General features: G+C 42.9%; 2 protein-coding genes across 2 annotated transcripts; both read left to right on the plus strand.

Moving 5' to 3' along the window:
* Window positions 1-12,036: 12,036 nt before the first annotated feature.
* LOC105906248 (vacuolar ATPase assembly integral membrane protein vma21) lies at window positions 12,037-14,180 on the plus strand. The gene is made up of 3 exons (XM_012834365.3): window positions 12,037-12,245; window positions 12,521-12,630; window positions 12,821-14,180. The coding sequence occupies exons 1-3, from the start codon at window positions 12,184-12,186 to the stop codon at window positions 12,964-12,966; spliced, it is 318 nt and encodes a 105-aa protein (XP_012689819.1). The 5' UTR covers window positions 12,037-12,183; the 3' UTR covers window positions 12,967-14,180.
* A 1,362-nt stretch (window positions 14,181-15,542) lies between these two features.
* On the plus strand, window positions 15,543-22,488 carry LOC105906224 (RING finger protein 148). The gene is made up of 7 exons (XM_031557857.2): window positions 15,543-16,163; window positions 17,598-17,836; window positions 19,061-19,132; window positions 20,360-20,442; window positions 21,227-21,314; window positions 21,472-21,628; window positions 22,041-22,488. The coding sequence occupies exons 1-7, from the start codon at window positions 15,776-15,778 to the stop codon at window positions 22,142-22,144; spliced, it is 1,131 nt and encodes a 376-aa protein (XP_031413717.1). The 5' UTR covers window positions 15,543-15,775; the 3' UTR covers window positions 22,145-22,488.
* Window positions 22,489-23,524: the final 1,036 nt, after the last annotated feature.

Below are 23,524 nucleotides of genomic sequence, written 5' to 3' on the forward strand. Positions count from 1 at the left end.
GAATGGGGTACTACTTCGGAGATGCATTTAGGCTGTGTCAAAACAGAACATCTTTTCCTAATGAAAAAACACTGTTCCATAATGCAATTGAGACTGTTTATTGTTACCATAACAAGTTACGTTAACCTACAGTTAGGTGACGATACTAAAACAAAAACACTAAACAAAAACTTTAGAACCTGAACAGTTTAATCCACAAATGAATACAGGTGATCCAGTTGAACTGTCATGTCATATAGCCTAGGCCCTAGGGTATTTCACTGTGCTCTATTCGGCACAGTACCTCTTCTTATTGCTGCTTCCAGCGGTTAATCCACAAATAAATATAGGTGATAGACTTTAACTGGCATGTATATTTCACTGTGCTCAAATTCAGCGTATTACTCGTAGTATTACTTTCCAGCAGTGTTGATGGTATTTTTGTCGGCAGTGACACCTGTCGTTAAAGAGAAAACTGCAGCAAGTCACATGAGCGCCGAGCACGAGGATAAAAGGCTTTGCTGCTGTGTTGACATTACTGTTGGTGCGCCCAATGACCAATCGTCAAGGAAACCAGTGCCTAGGTGTTGCATTTTCAAAAGTCTCCTCTAGTCCACCAGTCTCCTCACTCCACCAGTCTCCAAGTCTCCAAGTCCACTCTAGGGTGACCAGGTGTCCTGCTTTGAGTTGTACTGCACAGCATTTTGACCTTTTGTCCAGCATCCTGCATATGGAGATAATGTCCTGCAATTTCATTGGTCATTTGTTTTTTAATTGTCAGAAAGAAAGAGCCCATGCATTCTTTTACCTACCCGGCACATGAGCCGCTTATGACTTTGCAGCATAGTTTCTACTCTATTTAATGCTATGTCAAAAGTAGCAACCTGGCTCATACAAATGCATCAGAGCCAAGCTTTTCTAAAAGCCTGGCTTTCACCCAGTGGCTGAGAAGAGAGCAGTGAAGGCGGTCATCAAGAGGCTGTGACGGCCGCCAATCAAACTGTGCAGACGTGAGGCCGGTGAACAACTCTGCTACGTCACAAAAAAAACTAATTTACAGAAATTTTGCAGATAAGGGAAAAAACCTACCAGGCAACATTACAGCTCATCATATATTTCATATAAAACCTGTAGCCTCTATCTTTTATGGCCTAACTGGGGTGCTGTGGAATCGACTAGAGGACAAAGTATAGCTGTTTACGAGCCGGGCAGAATACAAATGTTTCTTATTCAGTTCGATAGACATTATAAAAAAGTTTGACATACCCCATGTTTTTGCACACAAACGTACTACTCGTCCCACATTTGGTCTGTTTGCATCTGGACACTGTAGCCTACTCTGGACGAAAGGCCAAAACACAACAAGTCTTAGTTTTGAACTCAGATGAACTCAGATTTCAATGTATTCATGTGGATGCCACCTAATTAAAGACCAAAGGTAGCAACGATGGTTGGTGCTTTGAGCAGGGTAAACAAAGACTGAGTTTGGGGATAGTGTATGCGTGTGTTTGTGTGTGTGTGTGTGTGTGTGTGTGTGTGTGTGTGAGGAGGGCATACTGTTAAATGCATTTCGTAATGAGATGTGATGGGGGGGGGGGGGGGGGGCAGGCATAAATGACCTTGCAGGGGGTGACCAAGCACACGGTCTTGGGGAAGGAGGAGCACATCTTTTTGTGGACAGCAATCAGACACACACACACACACACACACACACACACACACACACATACACACGCGCACACACACACACATACACACGCGCGCGCACACACACACCCCCTCAGTGCCCTTAGCCTGTCGCCTCATGTGTAAACACTTCTCACTCTAATACACTCTGATCCTCCAAAGATATTGAGCCCTCTGGCCACTTTCCCAGGAGAGTCATCGTAAGTGGGGGGGGGCTGAGAGACGTGGCCTCCTCTGGCAAAGGCTTTGTCTCCCCAGCTTTGCTTTCTCCGTGACAGCTAGCGCCGCGCCGCACCACGCCGCACCGCACCGTGCCGCGCTGCACTTCTCTTCGTGACACAAAGCACAAGGAATAACATCTCCCCGAGCGTCTGCAGTTTGGGACTTTCATCATCAAAGCGTACGAGGGAAAATGCTTCCATCCCTGAAAAATCTGCCAACTTGTCTGTAACAAACTAAATTATAATGAGTCTGTTTTTTTTTTCAGTACCCTTTATTTCGCATGTTTGCTTACAACAAAACTGCCACTTCAGGGAGCAGTTTGTTAACCTGATAGTGTGATGAAAACCCAATGCTTCAGGAAAAAGAAGAAGAAGAAACACACAACAGCCCTCGGTTGGGAGGTGGCAGAGCTAAACCAAGTCAGCGAGTTCTAGCTTGACTTGGCAAGGAAGATGAGACTCATCAGTGCACTGCTCTGGAGTCCCATGACAGATGAAAAGTGCCTAGGAGCATACCGCAAGAGCTAATGTGAGATCTGACAGCCAAGCACAAGCTCCGTACAAACCTCACCATTCAAACGGAAATGAGAGCGGCCTCATCAATTTGCATTCCGGGAAGATGTACGGGGGATTGCATGAAAAATGCTAATTTGAAATTGCCACCACTGAATTGGTGCAATAAGTCTGTAGCCACTGCAACTCTGATTGCATTTGATAAAAAAAAATAAAAAATAACTGAAGCTGACTTTTTTTACCTTCCCTGACTCCAAACCTCACATTCAGTTCAGCAGTTTGCAGTTGATCTATGTCAATTCTAATGTATATTTTTGGTCCTGCAATGCCTTTGTTCAGATAGTGCCAGATTTCCACTTACATTGAAAGCTGTTTATTTGATGTTAATTAACCGTATTGGCGTCAATTGGGAATGGGAGCCAACGTCGTTGATACGGCAAAGTCAAGAGGGGCAAAAGGGAGGGTTTTTTCTGATATCACTGCATTAATCAAAGTAAGCCTCTGTCCCACTGATGTCCCACATTTAAGGATTGTTTAATGTCCATGTACCGTAATTTCCGGACTATTGAGCACACCTGAATATAAGCCTCACCCACTGAATTTAAAAAAAAGAATTATTTTTAACATAAATAAGCCGCACATGTTTATAAGCCGCAGGTGCCTACCGGTACATTGAAACAAATGAACTTTACACAGGCTAAAATGAATATCAAAAGTAATACAATAGTGATGCATATTATTAGTTTTGCCAGTTACGATAAGTGCACTGTTGCTTTAAGAGAGCACAGTTGCAAGAGTCAATCAGAAGCTAGAACGTTAGATTGAAGACAGCGAGATAGATAAAAAAGACGCTAGTTTGAAACCAGTGAGCTAAAGAACTTGAAAAGACTGGATTTGTATTGCTTGAGTTGTGTTCTGTCTACGCCGGTAGACTGTGGTTATTTTGACATTAGTTAAGTTATTGAGAGATACTGAGAAATCGCGTGGAGCTAAGCATCCATGCGGCTGCATCCATGCTAGCATCCTAGCTCCACAAAGCCACCGTAAACACAGAGCCACCGTATACAGTCACAGGTATCATAATCCATAAATTAGCCGCGTCATTGTTTAAGCCGCGAGGTTCAAAGCGTGGGGAAAAAGTAGCGGCTTATAGTCCAGAAATTACGGTAAATACATTTAACATCATCCGAAAGTGGTTGTGATCACGTGATTTTCGTGATTTTGAGAAATTAAAGGTACAGTGTGTAGTTCTTAGTGCCATCTATTAGTAGAAATTGAATATAGTATTCATAATTATGTTTTCATTCGTGTATAATGACCTGTAACTATGAATCGTTGTGTTTTTGCTTAGAATAAGCCCTTCGTATTTATATAGGATATAATATATCTTCCATAGGTCCTTATGCCTCCATGTTTCTACAGTAGCCAAGAACAGACAACCCAAAACACAATGGCAGAGTTCCATTTGCAAGCCAAGTGCACAACTGCAATTATTTTCGGTCTTTTACCAAACACACAAACACACACACACACACAAGCACACTCAGACAACAATGTCTTCTATCGTTCTCTCTCTCTCTCTTACACATACACACACCGCACACACAGACATTCTCTCTTTCTCGTAATCACACACACACACATTCTCTTTCTCCTAATCACACACACACACACACACACACACACACACACACATGCACAGAAAAAGCCAATTCAATTTGTATATAAGTTTAGAAAAGAATCAGCATTTCAAAGCACCTTTACCGCATAGAGTACTGGCACTAAAACAATGTAAGTACAATTAATGAAACAACAAAAGTGAAAACATCACCAAAACTAGATCAAACAAACTATGAACAGCCCATGGTAGTTATAAGGAAAATTGTCTAGAGGGTCAAAACTATAAAATGTGCAAAACAAAACAACAGGAAAAACATTCGAGTGGGAATGACAATACCGCTGTTATAACAGGACAGTCCGGGATGGGATAAATGCAGAAGCTAAATTCACAAACGACCTCAGGCCTGCGTGTGTGTGTGTGTGTGTGTCCTGTGTCGCCTCCATGTATTCATGTGTGTTGCAGTGTGCAGTGTGTCGCTTGTGCGATTAAAGTCTGACAATTATAATTATTATAACTGTTATAACTAATCACTCCATTGAAGCTTTTCGCGTTAGCTGTAGATTTGCAGCAGGGAGAAGTACTACTGGCATGGGACATGATTGAAGTTTCCATGTTGTGACCTTTTAGAATAACAGTAACTATTTTTGTTTCTGTGACTCCATAAGTATGCCCCTCTGTCCCGAGCATAATGTTTCAGACATATTTAAGGGATTTCAGAGGTGTATTAAATAGATTAAATGGATTTTAAAAATGCACTGGTAGACAATGCAAGTGTGGAAAGAGGTTTGGCCGCCTGTTGTGAACTGGTGTGATGTGGTTGAGCTTTATGGGTCTGGTGAGAGCTCTGACAGGGGCAGTTCTGAATTGCCTGAGGCTTGTGTACATGTGTAACCAGCCAACACTCAATATAGTCGTCTAAAGTTAGTGTTACAAAGGAAACTCTATGCTATCATAACATGCCAAAATGCTCCTGATTTTGACATGGGGAAGTGATTCTAGTATGGTTGCGAATGGGTGCTGCTACCTATGAGTGTTTCTCTGCATTAGTCAATGGAAGACAGTACCAAGTGTGCTAAATGGCTGGCAAATATTTAAAATAGATTAAATAAGCTTGTCATTTCGTTTCTGAATCATGTCAACTGGGAGTGGCAGAAGTAACTTTTTGCTCTATTTTTCTGATGAATGCTGAAGAATATAGTCATCTGCTTTGATTTGCAACTTTTCCAATTCCATTTTCCTTTCAAATTGATTGAGAATGACAGAGTGAATTGAATTGTTCATAGGTTCTGATGTACGCATGCCCACCCAATAAGCAATTTAAAAAACCCATCAAATCTCGAAAGGAAGAAAAACCTCATTCAAAGGAAACTCCCGGTGATTTTCTGAGCCGCAAATAATATATATATATATATATTGTGGCAAGCTAGCATGGAAGAATGCACAGCAGGACGGACAGAGATTTCAAGTTTTAAGTAAGTCCTGTGCCTCATGTATGCCACACGACCCCTGAAGGACCCACTTTATTGGCCTAAACAAGGGGAACAAGAGGCAGATCTTACATTACAATGACCCAGACGGTGGACACAACACTAAACTAACACAAGCATTAAACAGCGTCACACACGGACGAAATGATGACAGTAATAAACGCTAACACAGGACACAAAAGGGAGGCATGAAGCACATCAACAGAACACCATAATAAACGGAGAAACAGAATAAACAGCCTCACTCGCACGGCATGTCGGGGAGCCTCTCCACAGCCCCTCGCTCGTGCATACCGGAAGCATTTGTTACCCTAACACTTTACAATGTTTTGACTGCTGATTGGGTTCAATTATGTGGCAATCAGCTCAAATCAAGGGAGATATTGGTTTTACAGTCCCATCACTTTGGCTACACATCTGTGCATACAGTCACTGAATGCCCAGGGAGTTGGATGAGGCTGGAAAGTTTTTGGCAAAAATGATTACTTTTGTATATAAGTAATATATTATGAGGGGAGACACTCACAAAGTAGGACTCAACAATTGTTTTAATGATTTCGTGACAATGAATACTATTTATTAAAAAAACAAGAACATCCAGTCCTGGGGACAGTGTGTGTTTAAGCGCCCTCTATTGGACAGTTACCCTGGGCGAAAAAACATGACCAAGTCAGGGCAAAAAACGAAATTTCTTGCATTCTAACTGCTGAGATTTTACAGTGAATTGGTTAAATCTCATGCTTCCTTCTGAAAGACCAACAAGTGAAATGTAACACTGATTCTCTCAAACACTCATACACAAATTAGTGTATACACATGTGACACAACATATGCATCACATAAAACCACCTCTTCCAACACACATCGAGAAGACATTACAGCGCATATTTGCCGGAGTGCTATAATACCTTTGCCAATGGGCACCTCCAACAAGGTCATTCCGGGATGAGTCAGGCAAGTGCCCCCCCCTCCTCCTCGACACAGAGCGGTGCCAGGGTCATCAGTCAGCCCGCAGGCTTGCCGTCTCCTCGGCGCAGGCATGGCATCACCACCACTAACCATCATCATTTACATGCCACTGTCAGTGGGCAATTTCAGCTTTATGGGCATTTCATTGCGCTCATAAATCGCAAACAAACGACAACTTAGGAGAATGCACCTAGGCTCCCTGGGAGGAACACTGGCAACGAGGACTCATCAGCATCCATCTGTGGCTGTGTTATGAGGGCTTTGTTGCGGGAGCTGTTTCTTGTAGGATATGATCAACAAGACTGGCCTCTCGTCATGCCTCCACTGAAGGAGTGACCGAATCATTTGCAAAACAAGTAGGCCTACTCTTTCTTAAAATTCTTAAGGACTACCAGGACAACAATTCTTGAAATACATAGATTGACATAATCTTGAACGGCTGATAGTAAAAGATTTTGTTATGACTTCATTGTCATGAAGCTTTGTTCAGAAGGTGTGTACCTCCCCTGATGTTTCATGGCTTGTTATTATTTACAAATCACATTGCAGTTATGCGACTCTATGAATGGAGTTTATTTTCACAAATGGACCCGTCTCTTAAAGGTATTTAAATTCACAAATGGCAGTTCCCACATGGTATAAACATTCCAATTACTAAAACGTCTGGCAAGCTTAGAGATAAAGAGTGCCTTGCACATGGACTCTCAGGAGTGCACGTCGTAGTAACCCACATTCGCCGATGCCCACTGACATTTCGGTGCTATTTTGCCGAGGCATTTTTTGCTTTATGGTGGCATTCAAGGACAGTGGATGATCTATCCCTCCAGCCCTAGACGGCAACAACACAACATAATGCGGCCCGGGCCCAACGGCAAGTCTGGAGACGCAATTTGCAGAATTCACAAGAGTCTGATGTGCGAAGGAGCCTGCAGCAGTACTTTCTGCACCCCCACACCATGCAGGTGAGCCAGCCAACTCACTGCCTTTTTTCAGGCAGTCCTGGGAACATGAGTCAGTGGATAAATCTCCCTCAGCTGTCAGAAGGCATTCATCAGCCGCAGAAGGGGAGGAGGACGGATATGGAAGTAGGGAAGGGGGTGGAAGGTGAGGACCTATCAGTTACTGAGTGTCTGTAGACAGTGGTGCAATTCACAGTACTGCTTGTCAAGAAAAAATAAATAAATAATAAAATAAATAAATAAAGCACGGAGAAAAAAACCTGACAGGATGGCGCTAAAGAAAGGTCGCGAATCAGAGCCGGGCTTTCTGTATCGAATGAGTTATGGTTCATTTTTCATCGGCTGCAGACGGACACAGGTTGGAAATGGTGATTTAAAGGCATCCGGCTGACTACAGTTCCACTCTCAACAATGGGGCGTCCAGTAAATAAAGAGCCCCTGGGCACACACACGAAACAACAGAACAAAAGTTCACTTCCTCGTCCCACCGCGTGCATTTAGTTACCCTGGCTAACAGGGTGCGTACTTTTTTTTTTCATGCAATCACTCACATTACATTTGATCACAAAGTGGATGCTTTCATCCATAGATGCGCACTGAACAAGAAGGGCCATATGACTGCTCCCTGTGGGGTTTAAGTGAGTGCCTGACCTTGGCCTTGACTTTAGTACCATCCTCAGCTAGCTGACTAATAAGAATTTAATCCACTTCCTCTGCCTCCACCCTGCTGGAGAAATTGTTTTCTGGGGCCTTTAGTCTACAAATGGCTCCAGTTTCACCAAATCAGTCAAGGTGGCACGCAGAAAAATCTGCTGTCTCACTCTCTCTCTCTCTCTGACACTAAAGCAGAGTATGAGCGCCATCATAGGTTAAAAAATGTACGCTGGGGGAGGGGGGTATTGTTCCGATATTTTCTGAGATTATAAAGTCAAAGATTTGGAAAGGAAAAGACAGGGAAAAACTAAAGGGGGAAAAGTGTTTTGGCAAAGGACCACTTTGCAAGAACAACCTCATTACACCACAAAAGTAATTGTTAAACAGGAAATGCCACACGTACATGCTATTGAAAAGGTGCAACAGTATGGAACATGGTCAACAAAAGACTCTTGGCTCTAAATTAAATTGATAGTGGGTTATCATTAACACCCAAGGCAAAAGTGGATATAATAAAATACAATTGATATAAAACAGGACGCATGCTGTGTAGCAGGTTCCGTTGATTTTAAAGGGAACGTTCTGGCTATTGCTGCTGTGTAGCTTCAGTTAGACAGTAACTGTTCCATTTCCATCCCATTGGCGCAACTTGAAAATGCGTTATCAGCCAGAGTACCTCCGTCTATCTTATTTGCGCCACAAGTAGTTATAGTATGAAGAGAGTACTATGGGGAATATGTGAACACTGTCGTTCGGGGACACGTGTACGCAAATTTACGAGTTTTTGTCATTCTCTTACTGTCTCTCTCTCGATGTTGAAGTTGAAGACTTGCTGAAGTAGTGCATGCTTCACAGGAAAGGTGAAAAGTGGTGTTTGGCTGAATGTATGGCTTTAGAAGCAGCCCGAGACACACAAACCCATCAGGCCCAAGATTCTAAAAAGGAGCCATGATGCACTTTTTTTGTTTGCGCAAGAGCGTGTTGTTCCACCTTTGCAGTGCATAAACTGAATACAATCCCAGTAAAACAAGACCTCCTGAGGCTGGTCCCTCTAGGTGAGGGATTGGGACACAAACAGGAAATGGGAGCGTTGATTGTTTATATCAGAATGGGCTTTTTATTTTTAGACAAAACATATGCAGAGGATTAGTAACGATTTCCTATTGCTTGTGTTTACTTGAGAACCACTTCCCATGCTCTCTGCAAGCTCATAGTAACCTCACACTTGTGACACATAACTATGCAGTGGTCAAACCAGAAAATGCACATTAGCCTACATGACAAGCGATATTTGTGTGATTCTATTAGAAAAATATCGCAGCGTTTATTTTGACGCATATTTTACACAACTCAATATGCATCACAACCATCCTCGGCAACTGGCTGTTGGGTGCTGACTGAAGGATTGATCTGATGAGTGGGCATGAACGAATCAGAGGGGAGTAGGTCTACCCTGTCAATGTTTATTGGGAAAATAATGCAATTTTGAAACACATACGTTTTACTCAGACGTGACTGATACCCCTTCTGTGCTGCAAGTCACGTATTAGTGATAAAATCTGAACTGTTTCCCCAAGGTCGCTGCATTCATGAGAAACCCTTATAGAACCGCACAGACCCCTCTTGGAGCCTGTCCTAAATGTGACCCTGAAGACTTGGCGACAGATTCTTTACTCACATGTGCAATGGAAGTTTCCATTCACTCAAGTGGCGACTGGGATAGCGTAGCAGTACTGTGACTGTAAAAATAGTGTCCTCTTTCAGCGAGGGGAGAGAAGCGGAGGGCACCACTGCACCAGACACTCGGTGTGGCCTAGTGACGTGCGTAATTCATTGCCTGGCTGCAGCGCTCTAAACTAATTTGAAGTTTATTTCCATAGCTGAGAGTAATAACGGAACTGATTACGTTTTAATCCCGCATCTATTTCCAGAGAACAGAAGTTCGTCGTTAATTCAAGGATTTAAAAATAATCTATCTTTTGAACAACAGCGATGGTTCATTTATTTGAGCCCCGTATCTGTCACCCAGAACATTAACAAAATATAACGAGCAGAATTTATAATAACCTCTCTCAGGCAATGAAACAAAATAGGCTAAAATAAAATGTATTCGCATGGGTAAGGCTTGATAGAATTAATGCGCAAGATTTGTCTACAAAAACTTCTCCCCGAAGCCAAAATGAACAGAATTTGGTCTATTTCATAATTAAAGCTTTTTAAACACATCATTCAGACACTGGGTGAGAGTTATGGCTGACCACCCCTGACTGTCTCTTTTTTATGAAACAGCCTTTAAACCTGCTGTGCAGAGGGCCCGTGTGAGAGCGGACGCAACTGGAGCAGAAAGCGTCTCCGCATAGTACAGAATAGGTTTGCCAAGCAGAAACAAGCAGAGCCCACGGAGCTCAAACTTCTGCTTTAACACTTTTATTGGTTAAGTAGTCTGCCTCTTAAACATGGTCTTGCGACAATTAGACGTACAACACAGAGCAGGTGGAGAGTGAGGTTCGTAATGCATTCTTTACTGCATAAGGAGGCGGTCGTGGGTAGCCTAAAGGTAGGTTAGTAAGAGGGTTGTGTGCAATGTGAGGTCTCAGTCTACGGGAATATGAACAATTTGTTATTAGTCGAACGAGGTACACGCTAGAATAATAACTCGCAATCCAAGTAATTCCGTTTTCTAAAACGATGCGCATGGGTTTATAAATAGGCTTGTTGGTGCGGTGCACAATACGCATGGTCTGTCGCGCTTAGAAAGAAAAGAGGGAAGGAAACAACTGCCGAATGAATTCCCAGCAGTTCGCTTCGGTGAAACAAAGATTTGGAAAAAGATGTAATGCTTTTTTGCTCTAACGTGATAACGCAGTCACGCCCTATTAACCTTAGCTCACAAACTTTTCAGGCATGGCATTTCGAGTGCTGTTATTTCATGTATTTTGAATAGAAATACATGGGCCCTGGTTACCTTCAGGATGCATGTGGATAGTGAAATGGTCAGACAGAAGCCTTTTGGCTGGCTGCTGGGAAAAGTCTTCAGCCTCTGACTGTGCCTTCTTTCAGCCAGAGCTATTGAGGACTCGGAGGGCATTTACTTAGTAGGGCTAATTTCTGTCATGACATTCCTGTGCCCATAAGCCTTGGCAACCCTGGATATTTGACACTACAGATAATGTCCCCCTTAAGCACCTTGGCTCTTATTTTTTATTTTTATTTTATGTTTGTCTGTAGTATTCTAAATCATGCGCTAGATCACTGACCTTTTGGCTGTCAAAAACAGAAGCCATGTGATAGGCCTATGCAAGACACTTGCCTTGTAGCCTGGTCCGACCACTAAAGAATTGTGGTCCGTAAATATTCTGTTGAACTGCAGTTGAGTTAGCGGCTTAGCTATTGAGCGCTGATCCAAATTAGCCCTCTTGAAAATGATTGTATCAGCTGATGCATAATCTACCATATTTGCTATTAGTAGAAGCAATAAATCAAATATATCAGACCCAAGCCATATCATTCCCCTAAGGCAAGGCCTGTACAACATCCTGCTCAAGCTAAGCCTCACATCCTCTGAAAAGTCTAGTTTTTAGCTACTCATGTGCCAAGCATTTTTCTCACACACACACACACACACACACACACACACACACACACACACACACACATCCAGACACACACACACACACACACACACACACACACACACACACACACACACACACACACAGTATGATTCAATTCTCTTTTTAAGTGAAATCTCCTTGGGGTGATACTCCACAAGCTAACAACCTAACATAAATAGTTGTGATAGTTGGTTCTATCAGACTAGCCTAATGATGAGCTGCACTGTCTGGCGCTCAATAACCTGGATATCCATTGCTATTGCAGATGGTACTACTCCTGCCCTGTAGATGGCAATAGCAATTGGATACATCCTAATGGCTGGAAAACAACCAGTAAGGAAGATTGAAGCGGATCACATGAGCGAATACGGAAGTGGACCATCGCAAGATACATGTTAAGTTAGGTCAGTGTTTTCTGTGGATCTTATATCTTAAACGTACAAGGTAGCATCGGCGGTCTTTTGACAACAATTGCCCATAATGGACAACTACGGGAAATCTGCTCTGGCCTCACCAATACAGATGGCTCCAGACTTTAGAGGGTAAGATGTCTGCATGCGAAGGGATGCTCTAGCGTTAGCTAGCGTGACGCTAGCCATCTGAGCAGCCGCTCCAATAAACTGTCTTTGCAGAAAACATCATATTCATTATTTGCCATCATTTTAGTATATTGATAGCACAATATAATAGCTATCTATTCTCTTTCATTCGATATTTTCTTAAACATGTCAATATTAGTAATCATTGATGAATTACAGACACTGAGTCTGGTGAATAGGCTACTGACCTATACAGATTTACTGTTTCCACTATCCAGGAATGAGAGCTCCTTGGTATCCGCGTTGAAGACGCTTCTCTTCTTCACCATTCTAATGGTCACGTTACCAATTGGGCTGTACTTTGCATCAAAAGCATATATATTTGAAGGTAAGTCTAATTTTGCCCTCTAACACTATAGGGCTACTAATGGTTCACAGTTTCAATAAAATTCATCATCCGTTCGATTATTTTTGTTGTTGTTTTTTTCTTACAGAGAATATGGTATTTTGGTTAGTGGCACAGTGACCAAAATTGTTACTTTCACTTCTGTCCCCCCCCCCCCCCCCCCCCCCCCCAGGCTTTATGCACATGTCCAGTTCAGACAGCTACTTCTACGCAGCAATCGTGGCCGTGCTCGCCGTGCACGTGGTGCTGGCTCTCTTTGTCTATGTGGCCTGGAACGAGGGATCTCCTCCAAAGAGGAAGGAGGGCAAGCACGATTAGAGGAAGAGACTCGTCCTCTCACACACGTATTTAAAGACAGGGGTGCTCGAGAAGGGTGGGGAGGTGGGGGAAGGATGATATGCCATGTAGCCCCTTCCCACCCTGTGTTTAAGCCTGCCATAGGAGGAGAGAGAGAGGGGTGGGGGGGATTCTCAGGCAAGTCCCTATCAGGAGGGGATGGATTCCTTGCTGGCATTTCACAGGGATTTAACAGTTGGAAGCATAGAGGATTTTATTTGCTGAGGATACACAAACTGTGTGTGTGTGTGTGTGTGTGTGTGTTTATTTGTGTGTGTGCGTGTTTACAAGGTCTTTCTATTTTCTCCTGCTCAGATTGTGTGTTTGTGTGTGTGCGCGTGTTCGTGTATGCGCGTGCGCAAGCACATGTGTAAACCAGAGCTTAGGCTGGTAGGACTGTCAGATGATTACTGCTCCAAAACGTGCATAACCTTATTGGTGTGTCATTTCACAAGCTTCCAGCAAGTCTCAAGCCCGCCTGTGTTCAGTGCTCTGTCATCACATTAGATCTGTGTGTGCAAACCTACAGGGCCCACAGCTCCGGGGCACGGGGACCGCAATTCCACATTTGGTTAATATTTCTTTGTTTCCATTCGTTTACCATTTGTTGTTTCTCTTTTCTTTCTTTGTTTCTTCCTTTCTTTTGTTCTTTCCTTTTTTTTGTCACTGGAACTGAACTGCCCAGGGGCTGAACACACTGCTCTCAATTGTGTGTGTGTGTGTGTGTGTGTGTGTGTGTGTGTGTGTGTGTCTGTCTGTTGGGATTTGTCTTCATCTGTTCTTTGTTTGTCTGCCATTGTTTTCCGGCACACAACAATATTCCAAATCATCTCCCATAGTCCAAAGAAGGCTAATTGAAGTAGACATTTCAAGTCGTGTTGTTTTGTGTTTTGCTGTACTATGCTGTTATATTTGTCAATGTGTTTGTAGATGTCGTGATAAACATGTCAAGACAGATGGCAGTGGAAAGAAAATTAAAATACGAATTTTCCTAAACCCCTGATTATATGATCATTCTTAAGGCCTAATATTTTGTTTTTGTTTCTGCGGATCAAACATAAACACCTACACCTGTCAGAAAAAGCAGAGACTGTCTGTAAACTGCATTGCAATATATAGCTCCCTCTGGTGGTGATGCTTAGCCCAGGCACTGGAAACAATAAACAGTCAGTGGGCCATATGACCATGTGAAATTATTAAGGTCACTTGCTCTATCTGTTGTGTTTCGTGTCTGTGTGTGTGTGTGTGTGTTTTTGTGGTTTTTCAAGGTGCTGAGAGATTTAGTGTTTGTCATTTCCCTTGCACACAACCCCAGCAATGACTATTTTAACTCTTAACTTTAATATATGTTGGATTAAAATTGAATTAGATATCAATATAGGAATGTATTTTAAATGTTCTATATATTGTACATGTTGGATTCACATAGTGGGTAGTGTGGCAGTGGTTGGATGTGGACGTGTATGTGTGATGTTGCTCATGCATACATACATACATACATACATACATACATACATAAATGCTGCATACTGTAAAACAATTATGGTATTCTTTCATATAAATAAAAGGGCATGTAGTTTCCCCTTCCTCACTCAAGAATGGTTTTACTATACATTGGATCTGTCTCAAACCGAGCACTTGCGCACTTCGAAAACTGACTTTCAGTGCTTAAGGCGTTCACACCGACAGAACCAGCAGAATTCAGGGCACTGAAAGTACCCGGATTGCGCACTGAAAACGGTAAAAAAAACGATGGACACTACTCACCCTAAACTGGCGCCATCTTGGCTACATAGCGGAAGAGGAGGAGCCCTTTGGCAGCTTTTCAGTTTGTAAAATTGGCTGACTGACGCCTCGCAAATCACTTCAACCATTATTGCTGGTTACAATAGCTGTGTTATCTGATAAAACAATGTCGATTTCTCGGTAAATAAAAAAAATCTAAGCGAGAAAACGCCAAAAGATTTACATACAAAACACGGCCGTCAGCGGAGTTTGGTCCGCCATCTTTGTTTAAAATGTCCAGTTGGCCTGGAGGAAGCTGCCGCACAGATTTATGGGTAAAAGGCTCACACATTTGCATCAGTCAGTGTACCATTTGAGACAACACTAATCGGCGACAGAACGCACTACAGATGCAAGTGCACTGTATTGCAGTGCACTTCGTAAAGTGTCCGGTTTGAGACATAGCCATGGACACTTACTTTGCTCCTGCTTAGCTCAACCCTCTCCCCTCTTCAAACACATGTACAAACAAGCACACACTCAGAGGCACAGAAGCACGTTATATTTTTTTGGCACCATGTATTCCTTTGGTTCTCAGATTAAGACGCTTAAAAACGTTTAACCCCAATCAATTATTCTTGCCACAAACAAACGGAAACTTCATTTCATGCATTCTCAATCTATCTCTGAAGAAAGAAAAAAATATTTTTAAACGCACGCCCACCCCCCACTCTGAATCTCTTCCTCAATCTCTCTTTGACAAAGTCTCTTTTCTGGCCGCTCTGTTTGAGACTGTCAGAGCCCTGCCCTTGCTGAGAGAACATTGCCTCCACCGTTGTTCAAGGTCCACTGAGATAACGCAACCTCTGAGCTGACGTCGAGAGGTCTTGGGTTACCACACAACCCTATCTCGTTACCTTTCCACAGGTATCAGCAGCTGAGCCAGTCACTACATGGATTTGCAGAGTGACCGGAGCTGACGGAAAGGAAAGTGGAAGAGAGCTCTGAAAAAAAGAAGAAAGAAAACGCGGCCACAGCAGAACAAAAAAAAGGGAAAGAAAGAAGGATGAGTTGGAGTGGTCGACTATTTTTCGCTTGGGTCTGCCTGGTGGCTTGGGTGGCGGAGTGCTCCGGCTTGTCTGTGCTGTACTGGTCGGCCTACGTGAGCGTGACCAGGGGTAACCTCACCACTGGCCCAGGGGAGTATGGTCTGTACGGAAGGTACTCACCCCTGGACAGAGAGAGCGGCCTGGTGGTCCTGCCGAACGAGGACCCCCTGGGGTGTAACCACACCACCTACAACATCACCCAGACGCCGTGGATCGCCCTCATCAGACGAGGGAACTGCTATTTCCAGGACAAGATCGACATTGCCAAGAGGCACAACGCTTCCGCAGTGGTCATCTACAACATTGATGGCACAGGCAGTGAGATCAGTAACATGGAACTCACAGGTAGAGTATCAGCAAGCAGGGAGCAGGGAACACAATGTGCTCATTAAGAGACATGGGAAAACACTGTGTCTGTGTGTGTGTGTGTGTGTGTGTCTGTGTGATGTGAGATCTGTGTTTTCGCAGATCAAACAGTTCCCTACTTGCATATGGGAAAACTACTTAGTTTGGGCTTCACTGACTTTTAGAACTGTACAATTCAAGTTGCATACTTGTAATGATTACTCAAAGCACCTGTAAATCCATCCAGATAGCTGTGTTTAGATAGCTTAGCAACCAGCTCTAAAGCTCTAAATATGATTGTCACAAGCTTTGTTGTTGGCCATTCCAATTCACCCTCACCTTTAACATGCTTACATAAAAACTGTAGCTGGTGACACAGTGGCATGATATCAGTCTCAGAATGAGATAGACAAACCTTAACCAACACACCACTTTCTCTAACTTTAGGTTATGTTTTTAATTTTATGCTGAAACTATTTACAGTATGGACCTTAACAGTAACATTCGACCTTGAACCAGTCGATTGGCACTGAAACGGCAGCTCATTTTAAATGCAAACATTGTGCAACAAGTCTCTCTTTGTGAAAGCTTTGTTCATCAGTCCTTTGTTACTGCTATACATCTGATGTTTACAGTTACATTAAGCAATGCGGGGTCAGGGTCCTCTCAAGAATGTTGTGTAAAACTAATTGCTGGGAGCTCAGAGCAGGCCTACACGAAGGACTTAATGGCGTTATTAGCAGATGTCATATCTCCAACTCCAATTATGTACAAATGACAAGAATCCCTTTGATCATGGGGGAAGAAATGATTCATCAATTACTCTAATATCAATCACAGATTGCATTGCTCTGACATCTGTCTTGAGGGGGCTCCTTGGCACTGACCTCCACAGCGATAACGGATATCAGTAGTGATCTACAGCACTCGGTGCCAGAATGGGGGGGGGGGGGGGGGCCTTGTGCTTTAATGACATAACAAAAAAACTGTTTGTATTAGCAAATCATTTCAAATTACACATAAAGCAGAAAAACAGAACAGGGCCTAATATGCAGTGCAACGGGTGTGTACGTGTGCGTATGTGTGTGCTCGTACGCGTGCCCGCGTGAGTGTGTGTATGACTGTGCGCGTGCGTGAGTGAATGTGTGTATGACTGCCTGTGTGTGTGTGTGTGTGTGTGTGTGTGTGAGTGTGTGTGTGTGTGTGTGTGTGTGTGTGTGAGTGAGGGTGCGTATGACTGTGCCTGTGTGTGAGTGTGTGTTTCTTCAAGTGCTTCACTGATGAAGAGACTCCCTTCTACCATGGCAAGCATGTACCTATCTCATCTCCTACATATCCTTGGTCAAAAAGTGAAATGCCACTCATGACACAAAATGCTTCTCTGACCATCATGGATTCTTTCTGTACTTATTGTCTAATGCTGTGATTCCACAGGCACTATAGACATCGTTGCAGTCATGATTGGCAATATATTCGGCAAGAACATCACCAGTCTGGTCCAGGCAGGAGAAGAGGTCTTTATCACCATAAACCCTCACGGGTTCTGGTCAACCCCCATCTGGATCTACATCATGTCCTTCAGCTTCTTCGCAGTCACCGCTGTGACCCTGGCCTACTTCACCATCCTCACCGTTAAGAGGATCCACCATTACATGACACTGAGGAGAGAGCAGGTGAGGCCTATCGAGAGGGGACGGTGAGGGGCTGTCAGCGATTCGAACCCAAGACACATTTTGTCAGATTCAGCACATTGCTCCTCATGGTTATCTAGCTGTTTGTTCTGTGTGCGTGCACTCACATGTGCGTACACAGTCGTGATGGCTCGGACCAAGCCAAAAACAATTCCAGACGATCAACACGTTGTTTCAGGAGCTAAAATATCAACAACCCTTTTGCCAGAAGCTCAAACTGTACCTTTATGTCCAAATTCATGACCCAAATCTCAGGTGCTTTATCCCTGCCTGGCAACAGCAACCTTAAGGTCACTTCACTGTTGTTGTATGTGACTGACTGACAATCCTGATTCTCTGTGTTTACCAACCTGACATATAAATTGATTGATTATTATAACCTAAAGCTATATCAGGTAAGGTTACAATGAGATCATTTAAGTTATGAGTCATAAGAAAACTGGCCTGAAGACTTGAACTCAATCCACTCAATCGCAATTTTTTGGAGTAAAAAAAGGTGTAGTCGTTTGTCACGTGTGTACACCTCTCCACATTGTTTGGTGAGGAAACTATATAGTTGACAAAAACATGCTGAGATGTGTACTTACACACCCATGCATGAGCTGACACATTGAGGCTATATTTACGCCATTAGGGGGGGGGGGGGGTGATAAGGCTTCTTGATTCAAACAAGTGCATTTTTTACGACACTGTTTTCCAGTAAAAGTCATGAAATAGTTTCCGGATGGGCTAGAGGCAGGGCTGCTCTGTGTTTGCTCAGCCTAACACCTCCTGTGGTCGGTCTGACTGAGAGTGCAGTGTTCCTGGCTAAGAGCCTGGTCAAGTCCACTGCTTTGTCCTTGTAGCCATCCACTTCTCCAGAGTGTAACTGGCATAAAAGGCTTTGTTTAAACAATAGGGCTGGACCACATCTTTGAAATGTGAACCCTTATTGATTTTTAGCCTCTGATTTAATGACTTTATGGAGGAAAGGCATTTTTTTTGCTATTGCAAGTTAAGAGATTAAACTGCCTTTGATTTAGATTTTTTTTAACATTGTTTTTGCTTTGTTAAAGCCATTTATTTGTTTTTCATTAATTAGAAAATCACACAGTAACCAGTGCCCTAACTACGGTTGTGTGTGTGTGTGTGTGTGTGTGTGTGTGTGTGTGTGTGTGTGTGTGTGTGTGTGTGTGTGTGTGTGTGTGTGTGTGTGTGTGTACCCAGAGGCTTCTGAAATCTGTGGCCCAGAGAGCGATCAAGAAGTTACAGGTTCGAACTCTGAGGAAAGGAGATGAGGTATAGTATAGTACAGTATTATACCTGTTCACCACACCTGAATACAGTAATATACCTGTTCACTATACCTGAATACAGTATTATACCTGTTTATAAAACAATTGGGTTCTATTGAATTATTTAGCTGTTTCTGATTGGACGAGAGACGTTCCATGAGTTGGAATATCCCAGGACATCCCAACTCAGACTTTTCACATCTAATAATAAATCACTCCGCCATGAAACATTCTATAGCACGTTGATACAATTAAGCGATAACCGTTAATTCAAAGTTCTTATAATTCCAAAAGACGTTGACAATGGAACTATTTTTTTTGTTGCGGAGAAACAATGGCGAAATAAACCTTTTTTAATCAATAACTTCGTGTTTAAATGTTAATTGGTTGACTATAAAATTGTTTTATAAAAGCAATATAGTACTCGTGCGAGTGGGGTAGGTAAGGGATATTCCCACGGGTGATGTTGCCTGCGCCACTCGGCCTCCGGCCTCGTGGCTACGGCCGAACACCACCCGTGGGAATATCCCTTACCTACCCCACTCGACACACCTAAATACAGTATTATACCTGAATACAGTAATATAACTGTTCACTAAACCTGAATACAGTATTATACCTGTTCACTAAACCTGAATACAGTATTATACCTGTTCACTAAACCTGAATACAGTATTATACCTGTTCACTATACCTGAATACAGTATTATACCTGTTCAACACACCTGAATACAGTATTATACCTGAATACAGTACTATACCTGTTCACTATACCTGAAGGGCTGATGCCTTTTTTGTGGCATTCCTGTGCTTGACTTCCCCATGAAAACAAGTGGCTAGAGTAACAGTGCCACCCTCTTCTTACCTTACTAATTAAAGTAGCTGATTGGCACAGTAGTATCACTACCAAGAATTACTTGACAGTTTTGCTTTTCTGTTGCATAAAATCCCCACTCAATAACAGGGAACAATACTTCTTTAAATCCTTTTTGTTTTTGCAGTGAGTAAACAAAGAAAGCAAACAATGATGTGGACAGTCATGACAAGACAAATTATTTTAACTTCCTTGTGTGTGTGTGTGTGTGTGTGCGTCTGTGTGTTGGGTGTGTGTGTGTGTGTGCGCGTCTGTGTGGGATGTGTGTGTGTGTGTGTGTGTGTGTGTGTGTGTGGGTGTGTGTGTGTGCATGTGTGTGTGCGTGTGCGTGTGTGTGTGTGTGTGGGTTATTGGCAGGAGGTGGGGTCGGACAACCACACCTGTGCTGTTTGCATAGAGGGCTACAAGCATGGGGAAGTGGTGCTGGTCCTAACCTGCAGGTATGTTACTTTACATGAGCTTCACTTCTCAGAAAATATGTTGCCTACTTGTCATGGCATTGATACATTTTTATGGATATAAAAAAAACCATCTCATATGTTTCTCTCAATCAGCCCTGACATAATGCAGCAGATTACAAACTGTTATTGCCACCCATCTCTACTGAACATTGTAATACCAATGCAGGCATGACATGAGAAAATCACAACAAAGACATCATTCTTCCAAAACACAAATTACTCTCTTATCACATAATCATTTTGGGTTACCCAGTGAATGTCCTCACATGGAAAACAAGGCAAATGGCAATGTTACATATTCCCATCCTGTCATAGAACGTATTGCCCCTTGACCGGGGCCTTCTTATCTCCTCTCCAGCTGGAAAGTTTGGGTGTGTGGTTTGTGCCTGTTGCCTCAACTGATAGTCCCGGCAGGATAAAGTTACCTATTGTTGGACTCAGATAAGACCTCAGTGCCTGGTGGGGAACACCAAACACGTTTTCGATTTCTTTACTTCAGAACACTAAATGGGCCTTGTGACCTATACTTCTTATAACCCCCTCCTTCCTTTACGACAGAATTTTTCTTAGTATTCATTTGAATGCCACTCCATTCCTTCCTCCCTCTCAGAGTCACACCTAAGTGTCACATTATCAGCATGACTCAGCAGGAAAAGCAGGATTTTTGGTTTTTATTGTCATCATTATGGGGCCGTCAGTTTTATGATGGCATTAGAAGGGTACTGTGAGAATGACAGAGTAAAATGTCTGCTTCCTCCCCAAGTCACTTCTTCCACAAGTCCTGCATTGAGCCGTGGCTGCTGGAGCATCGCACCTGTCCCATGTGTAAATGCAACATTCTGGGAGTGAAGGTCAGTCGTCTCCACCAGACTATCGCACCAGCAGACAGCTCCATTGAAACAAATGTCACTGAAAATTATCTCCTTTTTCTTTTATTTTTTTAAAACAAACTTTCTATACCTTTCTAACTCTCCAAACTCTTTTGCTGTTCTTGTGTGTCGTTCCCAGACAGTGGATGAGGAGGTCAGTTCAGGGGCCACCTCGTCACCACTAGATGTCAGGTTTTACCCAGAGTCAGGGCCAGGCGCTCTTTTCGACACCCTGGACGAGGTGTCGTTGGCAGACCCGGAGGAGAACAGCCCACCAGCACCAGAGACACGGCAGGGTGAGTGTCCTCAGTCAGTCTTATTTGCTATAGACAGGTCCTTATGTAGTCAAGTCATGTGTAACACATTAACAGTCAATATCTCTGACGTATGGATAATGACTTATCCAGTATCATGGCAGCCAAGCACAATTTAATTTTCATGAAAACAATAGTAGTACTCCTGACAATTAAAGTTTTATTAAGATATTTAACTGTAACTGTTTAGCGTGTGGTGAAACATTTGCACCGATCGCTAGTGGTAGGGATTCAGATGCAGTGATTCCAGTGGCTTTAAGACAGGAGTTACAGAGTTCAGATGCAGTGAAGACCTTTTCTCCATCATGACTCATGGATTCAGCGCTGAAGCTGTTGCAGTACAGTTATGTGGTTGCAGTCTGATGTCCTTGTTCCTTTTGCTTTGTAACTGCAGCACTGAGCCTGGATGGACCAAAGCCGTGGCCACACCAGGACAAAGACCAGTTTCACGACAACCCTGCTTTTGAAGGGGACACAAACCACATGGATTTAAAATGAAGTGGAATTAATGTATTGTGCCGCTGGTGTGGGGGGGTGGGGGTGGGGGGGTCAGTACTAAATGTTGATTGTAAAAGGGAAATGTTCCAAATCAAGACTGATCTATGAAAAGATTTGCACTTTTAAGACTAAGGTCTTTGTAGTTCACATGTTGGTTTGGTTTGATTATCAGCCCATACTGTTTCTTCAAATGAGTTATTTTCCTGTTTAAATGTGTTACAGATTCTGAGAATCTACAGATTACCTGTATAAATCCGTGGAGTATTCCATACAATTTGAAGTTACATAGACACATAGACTTGATAATATATGAAATCCAAAATAAAGAAATGGAAAACAAGGAATCATAGTCTTCTGGAATCAATTCACTGTCATGAAACCACTAACCATGTATTTAGCCATCTGTTTAAATAGTCTGGGTTTCCCTTGTCTCATTTAGAGGTTAGCACATCAACATATAAATCTACAAGCCGTGTATTTAACTGGGCAATTTACATTCCTTAATCCTTAAATGTTTGGTTGTTGTTCTGAATTCGAGACGTCCAGGATTTATTTTCCTTAGGGAGATTATTTTAAAACCAACGGCATCCTTGTGGGTGTATCCATGACACCACGACCTTAACTATCTGCCATATTTATCCTTCGCTTCGTCTCAACAGTGTCATTTTTTCGTGACCCCAGTCGTCAATATTGTCCGGCGTGAAAATTGATACGGAGCTCAAAGAAATCAATTCAGTTATGATGACTGCTAACTTTTGCAGTCTGTTGACACTCTTACCGCAAGACAGACGGGGAACGAGACATATGCATTCTGCTTCCCTCCCTGTCAGTGGGCTAATTATAACTCGGTGCAAATCTTTGAAGTGCTACTCTGTGTAGGAGGTGCGAGCTGGAATGCGACTTAGAAATAGTTGAGAAGACTGCTAATTTTACCTCTTTGGGCCAATTGGTTGGACAGTGAGGATGTTCGCAGAAGAGATCCTCTGAGGTGAAAGACTAAGTAGAGTTCAGTAACTGCACACCACGCGGCATTCACTCACCAATTCGTAACGTATATTTTTAAAAAGACGCATCTCGAAGCTCACGTATAGGTGTAGGCTACGTGCCATGCCGGCTGACTTATCAAAACCAAATGTTCTTGCTGGTGTAGCACTGATTTATTAGTAATGATTACATAAGGCTCTTGGTAAACAGCAGTAAACAGAGACAACCTCAGATAGGCCTACTGGCAGGGTGTCTGAAAAAAAAAACACAGTAGACTCCCTAAGGGAACGTATGGCTGCTTACCTTACCAGACTTAGGCAACATTTATTTTTATTGATTTACCTAGTAATGACTAACTCAAATTTAAACGTGAATAGGCCTATAACAGATTTAACC

This window comes from Clupea harengus, chromosome 20 (genome assembly GCF_900700415.2).
Source record: "Clupea harengus chromosome 20, Ch_v2.0.2, whole genome shotgun sequence".
NCBI classification, from domain to species: domain Eukaryota; kingdom Metazoa; phylum Chordata; class Actinopteri; order Clupeiformes; family Clupeidae; genus Clupea; species Clupea harengus.